The 21,087-nt window shown below is 34.5% G+C and overlaps 4 protein-coding genes across 4 annotated transcripts; 2 read left to right on the forward strand and 2 right to left on the reverse strand.

Annotated features, from left to right (window-relative positions):
* Window positions 1-1,565: 1,565 nt before the first annotated feature.
* Window positions 1,566-3,251, reverse strand: LOC8278535. The gene has a single exon (XM_002518799.3). The coding sequence runs from the start codon at window positions 2,309-2,311 to the stop codon at window positions 1,670-1,672; it is 642 nt and encodes a 213-aa protein (XP_002518845.1). The 5' UTR covers window positions 2,312-3,251; the 3' UTR covers window positions 1,566-1,669.
* Window positions 3,252-3,525: 274 nt separating this feature from the next.
* On the forward strand, window positions 3,526-4,983 carry LOC8286244. Its single transcript, XM_002518800.4, has one exon. The coding sequence runs from the start codon at window positions 3,683-3,685 to the stop codon at window positions 4,811-4,813; it is 1,131 nt and encodes a 376-aa protein (XP_002518846.1). The 5' UTR covers window positions 3,526-3,682; the 3' UTR covers window positions 4,814-4,983.
* A 3,218-nt stretch (window positions 4,984-8,201) lies between these two features.
* On the reverse strand, window positions 8,202-10,433 carry LOC8286243 (B2 protein). The gene is made up of 5 exons (XM_002518801.4): window positions 9,349-10,433; window positions 9,139-9,239; window positions 8,943-9,026; window positions 8,718-8,828; window positions 8,202-8,624 (listed from the first exon to the last, which is right to left on the reverse strand). The coding sequence occupies exons 1-5, from the start codon at window positions 10,199-10,201 to the stop codon at window positions 8,583-8,585; spliced, it is 1,191 nt and encodes a 396-aa protein (XP_002518847.2). The 5' UTR covers window positions 10,202-10,433; the 3' UTR covers window positions 8,202-8,582.
* A 7,316-nt stretch (window positions 10,434-17,749) lies between these two features.
* LOC8286246 (3-oxoacyl-[acyl-carrier-protein] synthase I, chloroplastic) lies at window positions 17,750-21,072 on the forward strand. The gene is made up of 8 exons (XM_002518803.4): window positions 17,750-18,336; window positions 18,889-19,247; window positions 19,344-19,775; window positions 19,865-20,038; window positions 20,154-20,267; window positions 20,353-20,454; window positions 20,547-20,613; window positions 20,727-21,072. The coding sequence occupies exons 1-8, from the start codon at window positions 18,195-18,197 to the stop codon at window positions 20,792-20,794; spliced, it is 1,458 nt and encodes a 485-aa protein (XP_002518849.1). The 5' UTR covers window positions 17,750-18,194; the 3' UTR covers window positions 20,795-21,072.
* The last annotated feature ends 15 nt before the right edge of the window (window positions 21,073-21,087 follow it).

The following is a 21,087-nucleotide window of genomic DNA, read 5'->3' on the forward strand; positions in this document are numbered from 1 at the left end:
GGTGTTTAAGATGAATGATCTCGGTCTTCTCAGTTATTACTTGGGAATCGAGGTGCGTCAAGGCGATGGTGAAATCACGATATGCCAGGGAGCATACCTGGTAAAGATTTTGGAGTTGCCGGCATGGGTGGCTGTAACTCATGTCACACGCCAATGGAGAATCGACTCCGTCTAAGCAAGAAGGATGGGAGCACTGCAATGGACGCAACGAAGTATCGGAGTGTAATCGGAAGCCTCCGTTACTTGGTCAACACGCGGCCTGACATTACTCACGCGGTAGGGATTGCTAGCCGATACATGGAGGCGCCAAGCACACAACACTGGGTGGCTATCAAGTAGATACTTAGGTACATACAAGGTACACTAAGCTACGGGTATTGTTACAAAACAGGTAGAGAAAAAGTGGCATTGATTGGCTACAGCGACAGTGACCTCGCCGGCGATATCGACGACCGGAAGAGCACCTCCGGGATAGCTTTCTTCGTCGGGAACAGCATAGTGACATGGACTTCTCAGAAGCAGAAGATTGTTGCCTTATCATCCTGTGAGGCAGAGTACGTTGTGGCAGCGACTGCGGCATGCCAAGGCGTTTGGCTCAATCGTCTCATCGGCGAGCTAGTCGGGCACGAAGAACTGAGCTTCAAACTATTGGTGGATAACAAGTCGGCTATTGTGCTTTGTAAGAACCCGGTGTATCATGCGAGGAGCAAGCACATTGACACAAAATTTTATTTTATCCGGGAGTGTATCGAGACCGAAAAAATGGATGTTGATCACGTCAGCACCGATGGGCAGCTAGCGGATATTCTGACGAAGGCATTGGCTCGGAACAAGTTCATCGAGATGCGTCAGAAGCTCAGCGTCGTTCGAATCAACAGTGTAGCGAGCTTAAAGGGGTGATTTGTTGGATAAGCTCGTACTCTAGAAGTTCTAATTTCAGCAATGTGTTTTTTAACTAATAGGTGTTAGTTACTTTTTGACCTAGTCTTTAGGAATTTGCTAATTAATTGAATAGTGCCATGCACGTAGGAAGAAGGACGTGGTCATGAGTCCTATTTGTAGCTTTCTTTTCAGTATAAATAAAAGGCAACAACTATGAGAAAAGCAGTAAGTTACTGCACCAAATACTTGCATTCTCTAGCTTTCCTTCTTGTGCTAAGTTTTTCTTCTAAAGTCCAGCAACAGCAATAGTTGGTGGTTATGTATTTTGACAATAATATTAGTGGAGAATGTTAATGATGGTGGTGATTAGTTTTAAGTGGAGGCATTCGTGATTGGGTATAGGTTTTTTTTCTTAAAATAGAAAATGAAAGATTTAGATTTTAATTAATTTAATTTAATATTTATTTTAATTTTATTTAAAAGAATAAAAAATGAGCCACATGTTATAATATGATTGGTTTATATTTTAAGTGGTATCATCTTTAATAGAAATATTAACTTTGTTACCGATTTGGGCTTATTTGCATGTTTGAAAAAAAATAGGGTGGCATTGAGCTATAAGGGGTTTTCTTTGTACCTTATGTCAAAGAAAAATAGAAGACTTAAAGAAAAACGCACGCACGTAAGAGCATAAGCACATGCTGTGTAATCAAACATTACATCTACCTTAGTTCCCATATTTACATGATACTCAAAAGATCATTTTCCAGTATCCAAACATTAAACATCAGTTTTTATTTGCTTCCACATCAATAGGGGACACCTTGAATACATTAGAGATGCAAGGCTTCCAAGCCACTCCCCAAGAGCTCTTGCTTTTCCTCGGTGCCAAACTAGCTGCTGATGAGCTTGCAGCAGCAGCCATTCTCATCTTCTCAATCAAGGCTTCAGTATTCCTTTCTTCTGATAAGATTTCCTCTAATTGCTTTGGACTAATCATCAATTTCACCTTCCAAACTCCATTACTTTGTGACGGCAGGACCTGAACGGCCGGCCCAGCCACTTCATCATTTTGGGTAGCCAATGCTGTCTCAAATGACACTTCTGGCGACTCAGTCGCCAAGATATTTTTCTCCTTTCTTGCGAATCCCACGTCATGAACATGACTAGTGACCATAGTATCACATAACACTGGTAAATCTCGAAGAGGAAGCAGATAGTAAAATTGCCCACCAATTAAGTACTCATGGCTAGACAATGGAGATGACGAGGCATGTCCCTGCCTGAAAATGCCATAACCTGGGTGCCCAACAAGGACATCTTTAGCTAACTTAGGACCTCTGAGCTGTATAATTCCACCGGTATCTGTGAGTACCCGGACATTACTAGGTAACTCTTCAGCAGCCGATTTTAGAGAGCAATTCCCCATTTACAAATTTTGGTTTACAACTCCAACTTAAAAAGAATATCACAATTAAGCTCATATATATTGAGGAATCTAATTTAAGCAAAAACAAGTTGAAAGACAGTGAGAAGTGACTGTCAGAAGAGACAACGCAGGTTTGCTAATTTTCAAAAACATTAATCGGCGCCATGTGATAATAGACCGTTGAGATGATTAATAAAATGAAAAATCTTAAGGTGATCCGAGGCTAAAAGAATAGAATACATAGTTAAAATAATAGTAAGTAACGACATTTTCATAAGCGGCTACGTTCGAATTTCAGTGCTAGGGGGCGTGCATTTTTTACCCTTGAATTTGATTCTCAAATAGGCATCTATAATCCACGACAAAAAATTATGTTATCTTTGTGTCTGTCTGTTCTGCATTTGTCCTAAAGTAAACTGAGGACAAAAGTTATTACGTGTTCCATCATCATCCATTGCAACATGCATAAAGTTGTGAATTTTTGGATTGCACCCTAGTTGATGTTCTTGTATGCTAAGCATGGTTTGGGCTTTTCTCATCCTATCTTAACTGTTCATATCTCTCCTCTTGCTAGGCCGATTGGGATGACAGCAATGGTTATGGTCTTCTAGGATAGTTTGGGCTCATTGCGCCCAAAGCCTTCATGCATCCAACTAAGTAGAAACCAAACCCATTTTTTGTGCACTCCTAATTGAATATCCCCCTAATAATCTAAGAAAATAGAAATTTGCTAACTGACAGAAGACTAAAAATAGTATTAATTAGTATAAAATATCACGATTTTAATTTACAGATAATTTTTTGATTGTAAAACTTTTTGAGTTCAAATTATATGTGCTCGATTAATAATGCAAGAGACTACTAGCTATCTTAATTAACTAACACAAACAATTGAATAAAAACCACTGAATTTTGAGGTCCACATATTTCCTTAGATATTGCTCTCATTCTTGCCTCTATCTTTCCCATTTCAAATTTAGATTTTACCAAAGAAACTTGAACCCAATTATTCCTGTTTCATTGTTTTGTCATTTTATGAAAACGAACCTTCATAACTACAAGCCACTTAAAGAGTTTTTAACACCATGCATTAACAAATCCATCTTATTCTTACTTGGCACCCATCGGTGCGTATACTTGGCCAATCCACGCACCATACACCAATCCTAAGGCTGAAACACAATATTAGCAGACAGCTACACTCGATTAAGCGTAAAGTGAAAGATAAAGAGAGCCAAGCCTCCAATAAATCCCACCACAAAAAACATTCCTCTCCCGCCTACAAACCCTACCATTCTTCTACTTAAACCTCGATAAATTAAAGAAAGAACCAACTTGAGAAATTCATCATATCATTGCACGGAAATCAATATGGGGTGCAACTCCTCAAAAGCAATTGAAGCCACCACCGTAGCTATCTACCGTCCACCACCTTCAAGCTTTGCTGTTTTTGATATCAACTCAATACAAGAACCATGGCTTTCCATGGACAATACTACTCAAGAAAACCAAGAAAAGCCTACCCATCTGCCAGCTCCTATATTGGAGAAGCTCAACAAGTTGGAAGCTGATACTCCTCATACTTGGGACGAGGTTAGCAAAGCCCTTGAAGACCTCAAACCTGCTCTTGATAACAAAAGCCTTATCGTCCTGCCGCCACCACCAAAGCCTGATACTATAAAACAACCAACAAAAGATAGCACCCAAGAAAAGAAGCAAGCCCCAAAAAAGAGCTCGTCTTTTCACACAGTTGAAGAACTTGACGCGAAGTTATCTTCAAAAGAATCAAGACCCAAGAACGAGCTGAGAAAGTCAGAGTCCATGGGAACTGGGTTCAAGAAAACAGAAGTCATGAACAAGACGACTGATCAGTTATCAAGAGTGGCAGTTGAGCCAGAAACAGGGTCAGGGAAAGTTATCAAGCCAGTAAAAGAGAACATATTCATACTAAGAGATAGGCAAGAAAGAGAAAAAGAAGGGAAAATGGCGAACTATGACAAAATGAAAAGGTTGGATCCATTAAGTGAGTACCCAGAAAAGATTCCACCGAATGGAGGAGCTGAGTCAGTGGTGATTTACACGACGTCGTTACGTGGCGTACGCAAAACATTCGAAGATTGTAATCGTGTGAGGTCTTTGTTAGAAGGGCACAGAGTGGTGTTTGATGAAAGGGATGTGTCTTTGCACGGTGATTTCCTGAACGAGTTAAGGGAGTTGTTAGGTGAAGAAGCGAGTGTCCCAAGGGTTTTTGTTAAAGGAAGGTATTTTGGAGGGGTGGATAATGTAATTGAGTTGAACGAAACGGGTAGACTCGGCCGGATAATGAGTTGGGCACGTGTGGAAAGAGGGGTAGGGAGACAAGCGTGTGAAGGTTGTGGTGGTGCTAGATTTGTGCCATGTGTGGATTGTGGTGGGAGCTGTAAGGTTTTAGTGGATGGAGTTAAGGAGAGGTGCGGTGAGTGTAACGAGAATGGACTGATGCTTTGTCCTGCTTGCCTATAATTAATCTGTGGTGTTCTTTTGTGTGCTGGATTTTAAATTTTAATTATTTTGGTTTTGGCATTTTCTGGTGCAAGTGGATGAAGTGGTGCCATGGAGGAGCTTCTGAAAAAGTTTGTATTTGATATAATTTCTTCACATATTGTAAGAGAAATTGTAAATTACTGATCGTACATGCTTTCTCGCCTCTTTAATTAGAAGATTAAGTGATATCAGTAGCCTTAAACGGTTGTCACTCGAAACTAGCGGTCCTCTTCGCCACACAAGTGATATACAAATTATTAGCTTAAAGAGGAGCGACAGGTAAGGTATAATGAGCCCCCCTGACATGTTCCTATCAAGCCAAACTACAGGTACTCCAAGTGAAATAAATTAAATTCTAGATTTTTATAATTATTTTTAATAATAAATATAATTAAAGTAAAAGAAATTAGTTATAATATTTCTAATTATTATAATTATTAATTTATTTTATTTAACAATAAATTATATCATGAATGATATTTAACATACTAATAATATTGGCTAATAAAATTTTATTAAACATTTTAATTTATCATCCATCGACTACCGACTATTAGCCGCCAGCTACCAGTTATATTGATCATCCAAACCAAACAGATTTCTAAAAAACAGCAGCTGAAAACTAATTTAGTCACTTCAAGGCTGGTTCTGAACGCTGTGTAACATCATCTTCAACTCTCAATTAGCTACTAATTAAGTATCAATTAGCTACTGATTATATCAGTTATATTTTAAATTTTTTTCATATGAGCTGATATCTTTTATTTATTTATTTTATTTATTTAGACACTATTATTTTTATTAAAAATTATTAAAAATAATTTATTTTAAATTAATCTCATATAATTAAATATTTTTATTTTATAATAAATAATATTATTTTAAAATTATTCTTAATACTTAAATAATTATTAATATTTATAATTATAGTATTTGAAATTAGAAATATTTATTAGTATGATTAAATTTAAATTTTTACTTTTAAAATAATTTTTATAAATTTTTTAATAATAAATACAATTGAGCTAAAAGAATTAACTATAAAATTTTAATTATTATAAATTATTTTTATTAATTTGTAACATTAAACATAATATTATAAAATAAAATATATTTACCGATAAATTGTACATTCAATAGTCATTTAACATACCAACAATAACTGCTAATAAGATTTTACCAAATAGTTTAATTTATCAGCCATCAGATTCTAATTATCAACCATCAACTACCAGTTATCAGCCACAAGCTACCAACTGCCGATTCAAACATGCCCTAACCCTGACAATGGTCACTTCAGACGTGTATTTCTATATAAAGATGAATAGCGAATTAAGAAAACATAAGATTTAGTCAAAAAAAAAATGAATTAAGAAAACACAAGACTAGTAATAGTAATTATAAACAACAAAAGAATAAGGCATTTGCATTATTTCACCTATGGATAAATTATATTTAACATTAATTATACTTTCAATAGTCATTTAACATACTAACAACAACTGCTAATAAGATTTTATCAAATAGTTTAATTTATCAGCCATTAGGTTCTAGTTATCAACCAATTACCACTTATCAACCATCAACTATCAGTTATCAACTAGCAGCTACCAACTGCTAATCCAAACAGACTCTAACCCTGATAATGATCACTTCAAACATCTATTTTTGTACAAAGATGAATAGCAAATTAAGAAAACACAAGACTTCATAAAAGAAAAAAGAATTAAGAAAAAACAAGACTAGTAATAGTAAATATAAACTACAAAAGATAAGGCATTTGCATAATTTCACCTATGGATCGTGCAAATATGAACTCTAAAATATGGTTGTTGTTTTGTCTTTAGGATAACTAATGACATACAGAAATCTCATTACATGAATAGATATGTAATAACTAATTAAGTAATTAGTTTTTGCAAGATATAATCACTTCTATTTCTATTTTATAAATATTAATCAATTATTACAATACCATTTATATAATAATTCGTTACACTGTCTTTTTTTTGTTTGATGTAATGTTGTGATGGTTTGCTTATTGTACATACTTTTTGGTTGCTCACAAAAAAAATAAAAAAAATCTCCAAAGGCCTCTGTATAAACATGCAACATCTCTCAGGAATCATGAGTCTCAGCTTCAAAGCGGTAGTTATAGGTGTTAGGCTTCATCTGGGAACTGGAGAAGAAGGAAAATGTGTTTCAAATTAAGCATATGACTACTTGCATGACGAAACAAATATCAAAATCTTATAATAATAATAATAAAAAAAGTATGTTAATTTTTTGGGGTTGGAGACGAAGAACGCATAACCAATAAGTAAAAGTTCATTTGCTGCCTTAATTTATTTTCTTAACAGAAAGAATCGGATAGCTACTCAAGATTTGGTGAAGGAGCAGCAGTTGCTCCGGAAAGCAGCTAGAACATATTTGGAATGCACTTTGATATCTTGTTGGCTGCCCATTTATCACGTAATTGAGCTTAAAATCAACAACTGTGTTTTCTAAGTCCATCCTAAAGAAAATGATGATAGTCATCAGATGTCTCGTCGTTGATGGAGTAATAATAGTCAATATCTGAATAGGTCACTGCAATTGCTTTGCTTTTAACCATCACCGCCCTTTGAAGAAGTCCACTTCTATTTCCTTTCACCGTTTCTTTTTCCTCTTTGATATTATCAGCACACATAATTACTGGTGAAGAATTGGTCCATCCGTATACATACCGCTAAGTTTAACACATTTAAATGTTGGAGTTAGGTACAACATAGTTGACAAGGATATGCAGCGTCTATTCTTGGACTTTAAGTTTGATATGGCTGGCCTAACTACCCATTCAGACATCGGTTTTCTTTGAGTGGTGGTTTATTAATGCTTCCACCGGGCGACTGATTCAATTTTCAATTACCCAACGAAGGCGCTACCTATCTTGTCTCTGTCAGTGGTGCAGTGTTTCGGCTGCAACAAAAAGCTGTTGAATTAGGTTTTATTTTGTTTCTGGGTCTTATTGAGAATTGGATTATACTATTACCCTGACCCTACTTGCCAGTCTAAAGAGGATTCATTTCCTCAAAACCACAAGAAAAGAGTTTCAATATTTCCCGGCATTATAATATTCCCCTTTGGAAAAGTTAAATCCGTAATGGACCATTCTTTAAGTTTTACTTTTACGATTTGTCTATCTTAATGGATTCTGTCAATATTGCAGAACACTGGCATGAAACCCATGACTGGTTCCAGGCGCAAGCAGTCTCAATCCTCAAATCTCAAATCAGATCTAACCAAGGACCATAGCTTAGAAAGAGGCTCTTCCATGCATATCATAAGACACATAGCAACACAGAACTAGCTAATATTGAAAACTAAATCAAGTTTAACCTCAAGATTCATTTATTTTCAGTTCTCCATGTAACTACATGCAGATGCAAAAACCATTACTCTGTATATATAAAATACTATAACAAATATAGAAGTTCATCTCTTTTAGCATTGTTTTACTTATTTATGCCATTCCAGAGAACAAAAAGAACCATAACAGCCATTCATACAAAAGAAAATCATACATCACATTAGGCTGCTCTTTATGTACAGCCTTCTTCTAATTCCCATAATTCCTCCTTCCAGACTCTCCTTAAGCTTTCAATATATTATAGCTAAACAACTCTGTTTTTTTTATCTTCTATTCTGTATCATACTCTTCTTTTCACCTTGTACGTATATCTGTATGTCTTTTTGTATAGTAAACTGTTCAAGGGTTTTGTTCATCAAATATGTCCAGGAGAGAGAGTACCTGCAAAACCAAATAAAAAGATGAGCTAGATGAGGGTATGCCAACTAACCAATGTCAGCTTAATACATTCATCATGTTAATAATGTAATTTACCTCAGGAATGTTGAGTTCAAGCCTGAACTTAGGGCCATCATAGTGGTGGAGAATTGGCCTGAATGAGTCCTCTTCAAGTGGTTCACAAATTTTCCTCGTAACAACTCTCACCTGTATACAAATAGAATTGTATATTTTAGTCCAAAATGGTTTAATACTAAGCAAGACTTCATTGGTGTGTTAATATCTCTTATCCAACGAATACCCGTTTTCCAAGATATATACCTGAGCAGGGAATCGTGATTCTCCAGGGCATTTCTTGTCTTCCCAGGCTGTAGGATCAATGTTTGTTCCTCCAAAACTTGCAGCCTATACAGACAATTACAACATACGGTCAGTTGATTTGCGAAATTAACAACTAGTATTTTAAGACATAATAAGAATAATATTGAATTATGAAAAGGAAAGAAGAGACGCAAACCTCAAAGATTCCATGGAGTTGGTGAGTGGAGTAGTTATAGAGGAAAAGAGGCAGTCCTGGTGTAATTGCCCTCACTGAATCTCTGTAACGAGGAGGCAAACCTACGCATGGTAATTCAGACAACAGTTTAGAATACTAAATTCCAACATCAAAATTTAAGAACCAACGGTAAAACAGAAAAGAAGTGAGAAATTGGTAAAAAGAACTTACCAAAAAGCTGCCTCTTGAGATTTTCTTGCATAGTGTCATTGTTGCAAACAAAAATATACCCACCAACAGTTTCATTCCTGGGAAGAGATTCAGATGGTGGAAGTGTCTTAAACCTTTTATCTGTACCACTCTTGCTGTTATCCTTACCATCATTATTGTTGTTATCACCGCCACTATTTTTCTTGTTATTGTTCTTCTTGCTAGTTTTGACTCCAAATTCATCTTCTCCTTTGTTCTTATAACCCTTCAAATTAACATTGATATTGTTATTGATACTATAATTATTCTTTGAATAGATCCCCTTACTGAATCCACCATTGATCCCCACATGTTTTTGAGATCCACCACCACCGCCACTAATAGGTCCAATTGGCCCAAGTCCATAACTTTTAGATCCCATCTTCCAATTATCATTGAATCCATTCACATCAGAAGAAGTAACGTTAGATCCCATCTTCCAATTATCATTGAATCCGTTCAAATTAGAAGAAGTAACGTTAGATACCATCTTCCAATTATCATTGAATCCATTCAAATTAGAAGAAGTAACATTAGATCCCATCTTCCAATTATTGAACCCATTCAAATCAGGAGAAGCAACAGTAGTACCTGCTCCTGTCTTCCAATCATCATTCAGTCCATTCAAGTCAGACCCTTTTAGCTTAGTAGAAGTAGGAGCAGAATTATTAACTTCCCCTCCAACTCTTATATCAAAGTTCCTCCTTTCGTCCGGCCTTTTAGATCCATAAGAATTGCTCCATATAGAGTCATTGAGTGACAGATTTGCTAAATTTGAAGTCTGTACTCTAAGCTGATCACTGAATTGCCGAAATGATTGCTGATTATTCTCCATCTTGAATACAAACTCACTTCAAAATTAATCAAAACAAATAAAACAGAAACTGGGTATCAAAGGTATAAGAAGATGAAGTTAAAAAAGAAAAAAGAAACAGGAAAAGTGAAAGGTATGAGCTTTGTTCTTGATGACAAGAGGTAGAGGAAAGTGGGTGAGAAAGGAAATGTTAAATAAGAGAAGTGGAGATTAAAGAGAAGGGAAATTTCGAGGAAAGTGATGCGATTTGGGGAAATTAAAAGGGATAGCGTGTGGATTTGTCAAAGTGCAAAAACTTTACAAAAAGGAAGAGTGAAATTAAAAATAATGGTATACCGTATGTGTTAGTTTTTCAGGAGACAGATAAATTATTATTATTATTATTATTATTATTATTAAGAATTTAGTTGAGCTGAATAGGAAAGTAATTATGATGTGATGAGTGATGAAGATGATGGCGGCAAAAACGCGGTTTTCTACTGTGTGTGGGGTCAAGTGGTGAGCTGAGGTGGCAGGCGGAGAGTGAATGAGAGTGTTGATTTATCACTTACTTTCTAGAAGGTCTTCTAGGAACTTCTTTGGTATTGGATTGAGTTCACACTTAACACTTGACAATAATTTCTTTTTTTTTTTTTTTTTTTTTATAATTGTGTTTTTCTTTGTCTTTTTTAGTTTTGCTTGCTTAAGTGTTAAGGCTTAGAAAAAACTAATTAATTTCACAACTTAAATAAAATAAATTAGCAATATCTTAGTTATTAATTATATTTAAAATAATTTATCTAATATATAATTTAATTACAAAAAGTCAAAATATTCTTCTAAATTTATATTTCAAAATTAAATGAGTCTAATTTTTATTATTTAGCAATAAATTTATAATTTTTTATTTAAAAATTAAATCTTAATTTTAATTAAAACTGATAAAATTGATGGTAATTGTGTCAATAATTATATGAAAAGATAGCCAAAAGCAGTAAAATAAAGAAAATAATTAATAATTTTAATTTTTTAATAACATAAAAAATTAATTTTCAATATTAAAAATTAATATTTATTTGAATTTTATTTTATTTAATTAATTCAAATAAAAATTATAATAGAATATTTATAATTTACAAATTATAATTTTATCTAAAATCTAAACAAAAATTTTATATTTATTTATTAAATTGCACTTATTCTATAAATTCAGAAAATATTTAACCATTTTTTATAAATTTGTTTCTAATTTTATGAGTTTGTTTTGATTTTTTTAGAAAATATATTATTGAGATTTGCAAATTTAAATTTTAAAATTTAATCAACTAATTGAGATTAAGACATGTGAGTCCGAGGGAGAGAGGGGAGGGCACTAGTACTACACACGTGAACGGCGGGGCCTTATTTACACGGGTGTCGGCAGAGTCTATACGTAAGATTATTAGCGGACAGGCTTAGGAAAGTGTTTATTGTGTCGGAAATAGCCTCTCTTATGTCCAAATTGTTCTTAACGGTTAGACTTGTTCAACTCGCGGCTCGGGTTCCGTTTCGATCGGATCCAATCGGGTTAGAAATTCCAACTTTTTATTCGAATTAATATTTTCTACCGGGAAAACTTATTTATCATTAACAAGTTATAACTTATATGTAAATAATTTTATTAAGCCAATAACGTGAATCTGAAATCCATATAATTTAAATTGATTTAAGTTTGCCATAAGAAGTTCCTAGTCCAAACTGAGATTTTCTTTTTATGGTGCAAGCTCTCTCTCTTGTTCTTTTTTTTTTTAGCTTTTCCAAATAGTTGCGGTCGGCGGCTTTTTGGCCATCGGCCATTGTCTGTTTAATTATTTGTCCGGGTGTAATCGTTTTTCTACAAGATAACTCTATAAATTTATCTTGATATCCTGCATAAACTTGGTCCTAATATCTTCAGTAGTGATCCAAATACATTAATCCTTTCTATGATTTTATTTAGTTTCTTTTTTCGTTTTTTTTTTTTTTTGGGTGTTATAATCACCATAAAGATTAGTCATTGGATAATCTATTGTTCCTCTTTAAGGTATTTATTTAGGTTGCATGGGCAACTATTTTACACTCTTAATTTAGACTGTTTTTCTTTACCTACGAGGGTCATCTTTATGTTTGTTTTGCTTTGGTGGCGGTTGTTCTTCTTGTGATTGCTTTAGCAGCGCAGACGGATAGGCAGAAGCATATGGGCCATCTACACTCATGCAATGCAAAGTTACAAAGAAATAAAAGATCCACGTTCCAACGGGGCTCCACCCTTTAGATAATATCTGGACATATAATTATTATTATTATTATTATTATTCTTCGTGTAATTATCTTCAAGTCATTAACAAACAAAAAGCTATGATTACGGACCCGGGTAACACTTCTTCAAAGCTTTATTCTCCATGATGGACTGCATTAAGATAAGGACCACATGCATTAGAGCATTTGCCTATGATGTCCTTATTAGTCTACCATACTGTCTGTCTCGGTTGAATCTCAACGAAGCGGCAAGAACCGCTGTCCTCCCTGCCAGGTAAGAATAAATTTGAACGAACTAACTATCCTAGCATTTTCGACATTGATAATCCAGAGTTTATGTCACCTCCTCAGTATTTGCTTCCTCACGAACCGCTTGTTGGTAAATGAAGAAGACGTATAGTGGACAAAATCCTGAGATTACATCAAGGTCCAACCTTATATAAACCTAGGATTCGTTTGCCCAAGTATTGCAATATTTATATGCTGCTTATCTTGACTTGGACAAGCTAATTATTGATACTGCTTTGGAGCTTGTGATATCACGTGCTTGGAAACTGCAATTGACGATATCTCATTCGGTGGAGTTGGAGTTGGAGATGCATGCACTTTTAATTCATTACTATTCCTTTCTTATACATACCTTGTGCAATCAGGGATGATGAGTTAATTAATTAAGTTAAATCTGAGGTCTTACTCTTACTATATATGTTTCGACTTTGATTTCAATACTCTTAGGCTTTTTTAACACTTTAAATTTCATTAAATCTACTACAACAAATAGAAAAAGAAAAAAAAAAAAACAGATTTATAGAGGCTGAACTCAATATAATGCTTTTAGATATTACTTGGTACGAGATAAGTATATTTGAGGAAAGTATATATCAAAAAAAAAAATTGTTTTATTCGGTAATGCACTATCAAATTAACTTTCCCAGTTCTAATTCAGGGGAGATAGTTGAGTTGCACATTTATGACATATAATTACGTTAAATAACAAAACTTGTACTTTTGGTGAGTTCACAGTTCACTTGCGTGCTAAGTACATTTGTACTATTTCTTACAATACCCATTGGGATTCCAGTTCTTTATGCATATTCCAACATCACTGTTTAATCACCATCAAATCTTGGAATTCAGTTTCTTATACAAAGATAGATTTATAAAGAAAAACATCAAAGAAAGCACTCGCATACTTCAGCTACACAAGTAATTCTGAATGAAGTGCAAATTCATAGATTTGCCTCGAAGGGAAGAAGGACAAAATGGCTATATCTATGGCCCAAAGGCAGCACAATAAGAAAACAAAGGAAACAAAAGAAACAAAAGCTAGCAAGGTCAGATACTGTGGCATCCCAATCCACAATTCTAGAAAACAATTTAAGAAATTCGCATCCGAGATTTGAACCTCCTCTTCACTTGGGCAACTAAGACAGATTGTCTGTCTTGTTTAAAGTGAAAAGCCCAAAGGCTAAACACATGGGCCCTCTTTCAGGCCGTGAAGAAGTAAAACACTTATTTAAGAAATTGAATACTACAACTAAAACAACATTTCTTCCATTTACTAATTACTGTACTTCCTTAAAATTGAATAACAACACTTATTTATTAGTTAATGGATTTTTAAATTATTTGTCCCCTAATTGATAATATACAAATCGTATAATTTTTAATAGAACTTATGGTCCATAGTAAGAGTATTAGTGTCTGTTACAACATATGAGCTAAACAATAAAATTTCTTGTAGCACTTAACCAATTATCTTCGCTTAAAATCAGTTGAAAAATACATTACTTAAATTCAAATGAATAACAATTCAGATAAATAATTACATAATTTATTTCCTTTTAGACTTCAGATAACATCATTAAGATTTGGAATCGATAAGAAAATTGAGTGAAGCATGTACGTTAGTCTTTAGGAATTTCAAAATGGACTACAAAAGAGAAAATACTAGCTAATTTTAAAGCCTTTTCTTGAATTTCAGGACAGTCAAAATCAATGGTGCAATGTTAAAGGTATGATTAAATTAGTGGATTGATTGTTGATATACTTATTTATCATATTATCTACCCAATCTATTGATTATTTAGCCAAGTCGGTCTGTTGGGGATTCTTCAATAACAACTTCTCATAAAATATTACAAAGTTTTTTAAGTGTGGTTCTTTAATTGGAATTGCTTCAAGTGTGCCTTGTGACATGTCTATCAATTTTATCAGGGTTATCCACCGCTGCCTATACTGAAAAACCTAAAGCAATTGCAGCTCTCATTACATGGAGATGCCACCGCCAATGTAGTGGGTTAATGGAAGCTTGTCCCTTGTTGAGCAGAGCATCACTGAAGTTGAGATGACATCCAAATAATAATCTTGAATTTCCATGGCAATTTGTCCAGTAGATATGTGAGTATTTTTAAATAAGAAATTTATATCTTACATCGGTATGAGAAGGAATAATTATAAATATGGTGTTTGAACTTGTCAGAATTTAACGTATCTAAACTCATAAAAATAACAATTAAGTGTGTCAATTTGTCAAAAATGGCAATTGACTACATACCTTGCCCCCATACAATTTATGCAATCTTGCACATAGATGGCAGATCTGAGCAATATATTGACAATTGATATAACAAAGAAAAGTATTTAGAGGCTTATGTACATATGACACAACCAATGAACAATAAAAAGTTTTGGTAGAAATCTAGAAATGATCCTCTAGAGTCACCTCCTTTTAAAAAAATGCCCAATAAACCTGCTAGAAATAAGAGAAAGAAAGAATGTGGGAACGGTAGTAGATATAAGCTTTCAAGGAGAGGTAGGAAAATGATGTACCAAGTATGTTTTGAGAAATGATACAATAAGAAAACATATCCCATATTGAAAGCACAGCAGGCAGTACAACCTGAAACTCAATATGGTCCATTACCTCCATGGCAACAGACTGAAAAAAGCTTCCAAACTAGACCTTCAAAGCTTTTAGTAAGCATCTATCTATTTCATATTCTATTTTAGAATAAATATGATGTTATTAAATGTTATCTTGTATAATATGTGCACATTTTAAGCAAAGGTGGTAAAAGAGTTGTTGGAGTTGTTGTCCTAAGGGAATGCAGTGGTTCAAGTATTCCATCTCAAGTTGAAGTGTCCGCTGTCACTAATACTCAAGCAAATGAAGCTCAATGTATGTCAGGTATTGTATCTGATGTGAACATGAACCTACGCAGTAATGATAAATTTAGAAATGCATTGCCATATCAAAGGAAGAACCTGAAGAATCCACGGAAACAATACATACCTGGATTTGCAGTACAACCAGTGAGAGGTTATGGTATCTTCACAGATCTAGTGACAGACCATGTGGCTATAAATGTAGTAATACCAGTTCATTTTACTACTTTTAATTAGTAAATATTAAAAAGTTATATGCTTATAATATGTGTTTTGGTTGGATGTGTTATTTGCAACTAAAGACTAGTTCTCAAAGAATCATTTACAATGAGAGTATAAGAAGAGAAGGAAATGAAGCCGAGCCATCATTCATGACACAAAGAAAAGCAGGATTTTAAAAATTAGGGTAAATAGTTTACACTACTTCTCAATTAGAGGTAAATTTATCTTTAGTAAAAAAAATTCTTTGGTTAAAATGTAATGCACAAATACTTAACATATAATTATATTTTTACTATATCATTAGAAGAAAAAAAGGCAGAAAAAGATCTCATCACTATCTGATAAAGATAAAGAGAAACAAAGCACATAAGTTTCAGCAGAGAATTTTGTAAAAAAAAAAAAAAGAAATCAAATCACGATGATCGTGGCAAAAAAAGAAATAAAAGTAAGCTTGGAGAAAGTGGTACCAGTTTCACAACCTAAGAACCTCCAATGGGAACCCAAGAATCCATTGCTAAGGGACCAAATTAAAGAATCTCCAAATATCATGTGTTTATTTTGCTAAAACTTATTTTTTCATTTCTGTCTATTTTTGGTACAATTTATGATAGTGTCTATTTTAGCACAATGTAATATTAATCAGGACTAGTTGTAGACAAGTTGAGATCTCTTTCATTTTGTTTCACTAATTTATGATGTGAATCGATGGAACTAGTTATTAGCAAATTAATAAATATTTATTTTTTTGACAATGTGACTAGTAAATGTCTTAAATCTTGCTTTTTCTTTTTAAAGCTTTTCCTATATGTTTTGGTCATTGCTTTCTTACTACATATTTTTTACATTTCTTTTGAGCATTTTATTAAACACATAGTGAATACAACACCAATTATATCAATAAATCATTAATAAACAAAATTATATCAACTCATTCTTTTAAAACATAAATTCATCATATTTCATTCATCAAACAACAAATTACAAAGCTTTCTCCTTCTATTTTACATAATTAGCCCTAAAATACATATCATAAACACTACACTTTAGGAGGTAAAGTAGCAGTGAGTAACAATAAAAAATTACTTCATATTTTCCATGCCCATCAGTATTAACCAACCATTCAACATTGTCATTTTAGGATAGCCACCAATAATGAGAAAATTGCCCATGCCCATAACCACTTTTTCCTTCTCTAATTCCTTTCGAGTTCACCTTCTATGTTATTGATCTTCCGTAGTAGCCTAGATATGATTTGCCTAGCTCTTTCACATATTGGAGGACCAATCCACCCGAAATAATCGCAACCTCCATTTGCAGTATCAAATTTAGACAACATGAATCTCCTGCTTGGATTTCGGTACATCCAAGAAGTTTTAACCATGCATTGCTTGTCATGCGAGCAAAGTGAACCAACCCCGTTGATCTTTTAGTGCTTTATAGGGTTGTCTTTAATAAGAGAATAAGAAAGGTGAAGAGATGAATGAGAGAGGGAGAGTATGATTTGATATGAAATACAAACCCTAACCTATTTTATTTTTTCTTTCATCCAAATGGGTGTTTTAGTCTAACTAAGCCTGCTAAATCTTCTCTTTCTTCAACCTAAGCATGCTAAACATTATCTTTCTTCTACATCAGTTACTACTGTAGAGTAACCGGTTAGTAACCTGTAAAACAAACTTGTTCGTTTATTTTTAACAAGTTAACACACTCAATTGTTATTTTTAAAAGTCTAGACACTTAATTGTCAAATTTTGACAAGTTCAAACACCAAATTTATAATTATCCAATAGGAAAAACTTTGCCTTCACAAAAGTCGAATTAGAAGTCCAAAAACCCCCAACACTGCGGTGCTAACTAATTAGGAGGCTGTCTCTTCTCTTCCTTTTTTTTTTAATGTGATATATTTATTTTAGAATGTTATAATATGGGCACAAGACGGTTTGCACTAAAAAAAAAAAAAACAGAGTTTAAACCTTTCAAGTCACAAAAGAATTTTGAGTTGAGCAGATTTGTATGAAAAAACTTGTACATGTTGGCAAGTAGAGCAATTAACTGCCGCATGAATAGGTAGGCTGTAGGCATTTATATGGCAGGCCAAAGATTGAAGCTGGTGAGGGTAGTTAAGCAGCCAAAACAAAATGAGGAGACTACAACAACAACACGTTTTGCAATCATCGCCAAGCTTTTATTTCCCTACCAAAACAGACCTTCAGGCGGAGTCTCCAAACTCATATCTAACCAGCAAACAAAACTCTGTCTTCGTTAACTCCTTCTCTTCTGCTGATAACCCAAAGTTTGCAAAAGTTTAAATTTTTTTCACGTTTTTAAGAGTGAGAGAAGGAAAAGAGAGACTAATTGACTGCTAGAAATGGCAAGCATTGCTGGTACTTGTTCTTCTAATGTTCTGTGTATGAAAAATGGAGCTTCTCTTGGTCAGTTCAATGGTCTTAGGCCAGTGGAGAATATGCAGATGGCTGCAACTAAGCCAACCGGGTTCCTTTTCACTTTAGGTACAAACTCTCCATTTTCAACTCATGGACAGTAACTGTTGTCCGATAATGATCTATATATAATTTTCCTTAAGTGACAAGGCACTGAGGTTTTCCATTTATGTTAAATGCATCTCTCTAGCTCTTTTCCTGCCTAAATTCAAAAGCATAATGTACCTGTTCTTTAGCATAAATTCTGAACAACCTTCGTTAGATGTCTACAATATTTATAATAAATTAGCTTATCCGGAAAGGTCAGAGCTAAATGTCATGCCTAAACATGTTTATAATGATAGATTGCAAAAAAGAATGCCAAATTATTTTACCTCCAATTTTACTTTTGATGAGCCCTGACTACTTCTTTGTTTGATCAGGTGCTTTCTTATTGTTGCTTGATAGCTTAAAGATTAAGATTCTACAGTTGCTTGTTGTTGATGTATCAATTTTTTTTCCTTGGGATAAACTTAGCTACTTTTGCTTAAATTCTATAGAAGAATTAATCAGCCTATACTATGCCAAATCATTTGTGATGTTGCATGGAAAATAGAATCTGATTTAGTACAATGTGTTCAGCTCCAAAATCCGGAATAATCAAAGCAATGGCATCTCCGAATATTTCTGCTCCCAAACGCGAGAGAGATCCTAAGAAACGAGTTGTGATAACAGGAATGGGACTAGTCTCAGTTTTTGGCAGTGACATTGATACATTCTATAACAAACTTCTTGAAGGAGAAAGTGGGATCAGCCTAATAGATAGGTTTGATGCTTCTGGTTTCTCTGTCCGCTTCGCGGGTCAGATTCGTGATTTTTCTTCCAAAGGATACATCGATGGGAAAAATGATCGCCGATTAGATGATTGCTGGAGGTACTGTCTGGTTGCTGGAAAGAGAGCCCTTGATGATGCCAACCTTGGCTCTCAAGTTCTTGAGGACGTAAGTCATTTTTTACTCTTTGAGTTCCTTAATGTGATTCACCTGTCCATTAAACGGGAAAGTAGTAATTATAGCTTGTCAACATATGTTCTCTAGATGGACAGAACAAAAATTGGAGTGCTGATAGGAACAGGGATGGGAGGATTAACAGCATTTAGCAATGGAGTTGAAGCTCTTGTCCAAAAGGGATATAAGAAAATAACTCCGTTTTTCATACCTTATTCTATCACCAATATGGGTTCAGCATTGCTAGCTATTGATACTGGCTTAATGGGGCCTAATTACTCCATTTCAACTGCTTGTGCAACTGCGAATTATTGCTTCTATGCAGCTGCTAATCACATCAGAAGAGGCGAAGCAGATATAATGGTGGTTGGTGGCACTGAGGCTGCTGTCATGCCTACTGGTGTTGGTGGTTTTATAGCTTGCAGGGCACTGTCTCAAAGAAATGAAGATCCCAAAAGAGCTTCAAGACCTTGGGACAAAAATCGTGATGGTTTTGTCATGGGTGAAGGCGCTGGTGTGCTGGTAAATACAACTGCATTCTCTTTGATGTCCGATTCTTTTAACTTTAACTCAGAGACTTATTGGTACTAATTCTGTTTGAGTGAGAACAGATAATGGAAAGCTTGGATCATGCAATGAAAAGAGGAGCTAATATAATTGCCGAGTATTTAGGAGGTGCTGTAACTTGTGATGCTCATCACATGACTGATCCTCGGTCAGACGGTCTAGGAGTTTCGACTTGCATAAGCAGGAGTTTAGAGGATGCCAAAGTTTCCCCTGAGGAAGTAAGATTTCTGCTAATTTCTCAACAAAAAGAGAACTTTGAATTGTGTTTTTTTATTGAGATATCAAACTGGGCGTGGGTTGTAATATGCAGTTGTCTGAATTGATGGTTTACAGGTGAACTACGTTAATGCTCATGCAACCTCGACGCTAGCAGGAGATTTGGCTGAGGTTAATGCAATCAAGAAAGTGTTTAAGGACACATCGGAGATGAAGATGAATGGAACTAAGGTAAGACATCGTTATCCTTTTTCACATACTTGAAGTTGATGAATAAAATTTTGGCAAACTATCTTATGCTATTTTCTCGGGTTAGTCAATGATTGGACATGGGCTTGGTGCTGCTGGAGGACTGGAAGCTATAGCAACCATAAAAGCAATTACAACAGGATGGCTGCATCCAACAATCAATCAAGATGTATGATATCACCATATTTCTCATTTCTCTTTCGATAAATTAGTTTGCAATTTCTAAACAGATTCTATGTGTTGGATTACTAATAATTGTAGAACTTGGAGCCTGATGTCACAATTGACACAGTCCCTAACGTGAAGAAGCAGCACGAAGTTAATGTTGGTATGTGATTTTGTTCTGTGCAAATTGCAGGTTTTAAATCTAGTCTACGTCTGTCTGCTTATACACCTTGAAGTTCTGACAAATAAATTCTGATTTCATCAATTTCCTTGCAGCTATCTCAAATTCATTTGGCTTTGGTGGGCACAATTCGGTGGTTGTTTTTGCTCCATTCAGGGCCTAGCTTGATAGAAAAACTCAAGCCAAGAACAAATTATTCTCTTTCACCTTCGGTGAGACTTATTGGGTTCTCGGGTGTCATGGATTGGTAGAAGGTTGGTAGAGGGGTCAACAAATTGAAACATTCATTTGCATTTTTGCTGCTGTGATATCAAAAGACAGCACACATTCAAATGATAATTTTCCTTTCGACATTTTGTAACTCACAAAGGTAATGGTGGATTCAGTGTTAAGGATTCGTATCAGTTTAATAAACTACTTTGACCAATAAATTTTAATTCAGTCAGCAGCAGAATC

The sequence above is a fragment of the Ricinus communis genome, chromosome 5, assembly GCF_019578655.1.
Source record: "Ricinus communis isolate WT05 ecotype wild-type chromosome 5, ASM1957865v1, whole genome shotgun sequence".
Classification (NCBI taxonomy): domain Eukaryota; kingdom Viridiplantae; phylum Streptophyta; class Magnoliopsida; order Malpighiales; family Euphorbiaceae; genus Ricinus; species Ricinus communis.

Bases quoted from the DNA above. Each gene is read 5' to 3' on its own strand.
- LOC8286246 (XM_002518803.4), top strand. From the start codon at position 18,195: ATGGCAAGCATTGCTGGTACTTGTTCTTCTAATGTTCTGTGTATGAAA. The intron at 20,268-20,352 runs GTAAGACATCGT...TTCTCGGGTTAG, and splicing joins TGAAGATGAATGGAACTAAG to TCAATGATTGGACATGGGCT. The intron at 20,614-20,726 runs GTATGTGATTTT...ATTTCCTTGCAG, and splicing joins GCAGCACGAAGTTAATGTTG to CTATCTCAAATTCATTTGGC.
- LOC8286244 (XM_002518800.4), top strand. From the start codon at position 3,683: ATGGGGTGCAACTCCTCAAAAGCAATTGAAGCCACCACCGTAGCTATC.
- LOC8278535 (XM_002518799.3), bottom strand. From the start codon at position 2,311: ATGGGGAATTGCTCTCTAAAATCGGCTGCTGAAGAGTTACCTAGTAAT.
- LOC8286243 (XM_002518801.4), bottom strand. From the start codon at position 10,201: ATGGAGAATAATCAGCAATCATTTCGGCAATTCAGTGATCAGCTTAGA. The intron at 9,240-9,348 runs GTAAGTTCTTTT...TACCATGCGTAG, and splicing joins TCTCAAGAGGCAGCTTTTTG to GTTTGCCTCCTCGTTACAGA. The intron at 8,829-8,942 runs GTATATATCTTG...ATTTGTATACAG, and splicing joins AATCACGATTCCCTGCTCAG to GTGAGAGTTGTTACGAGGAA.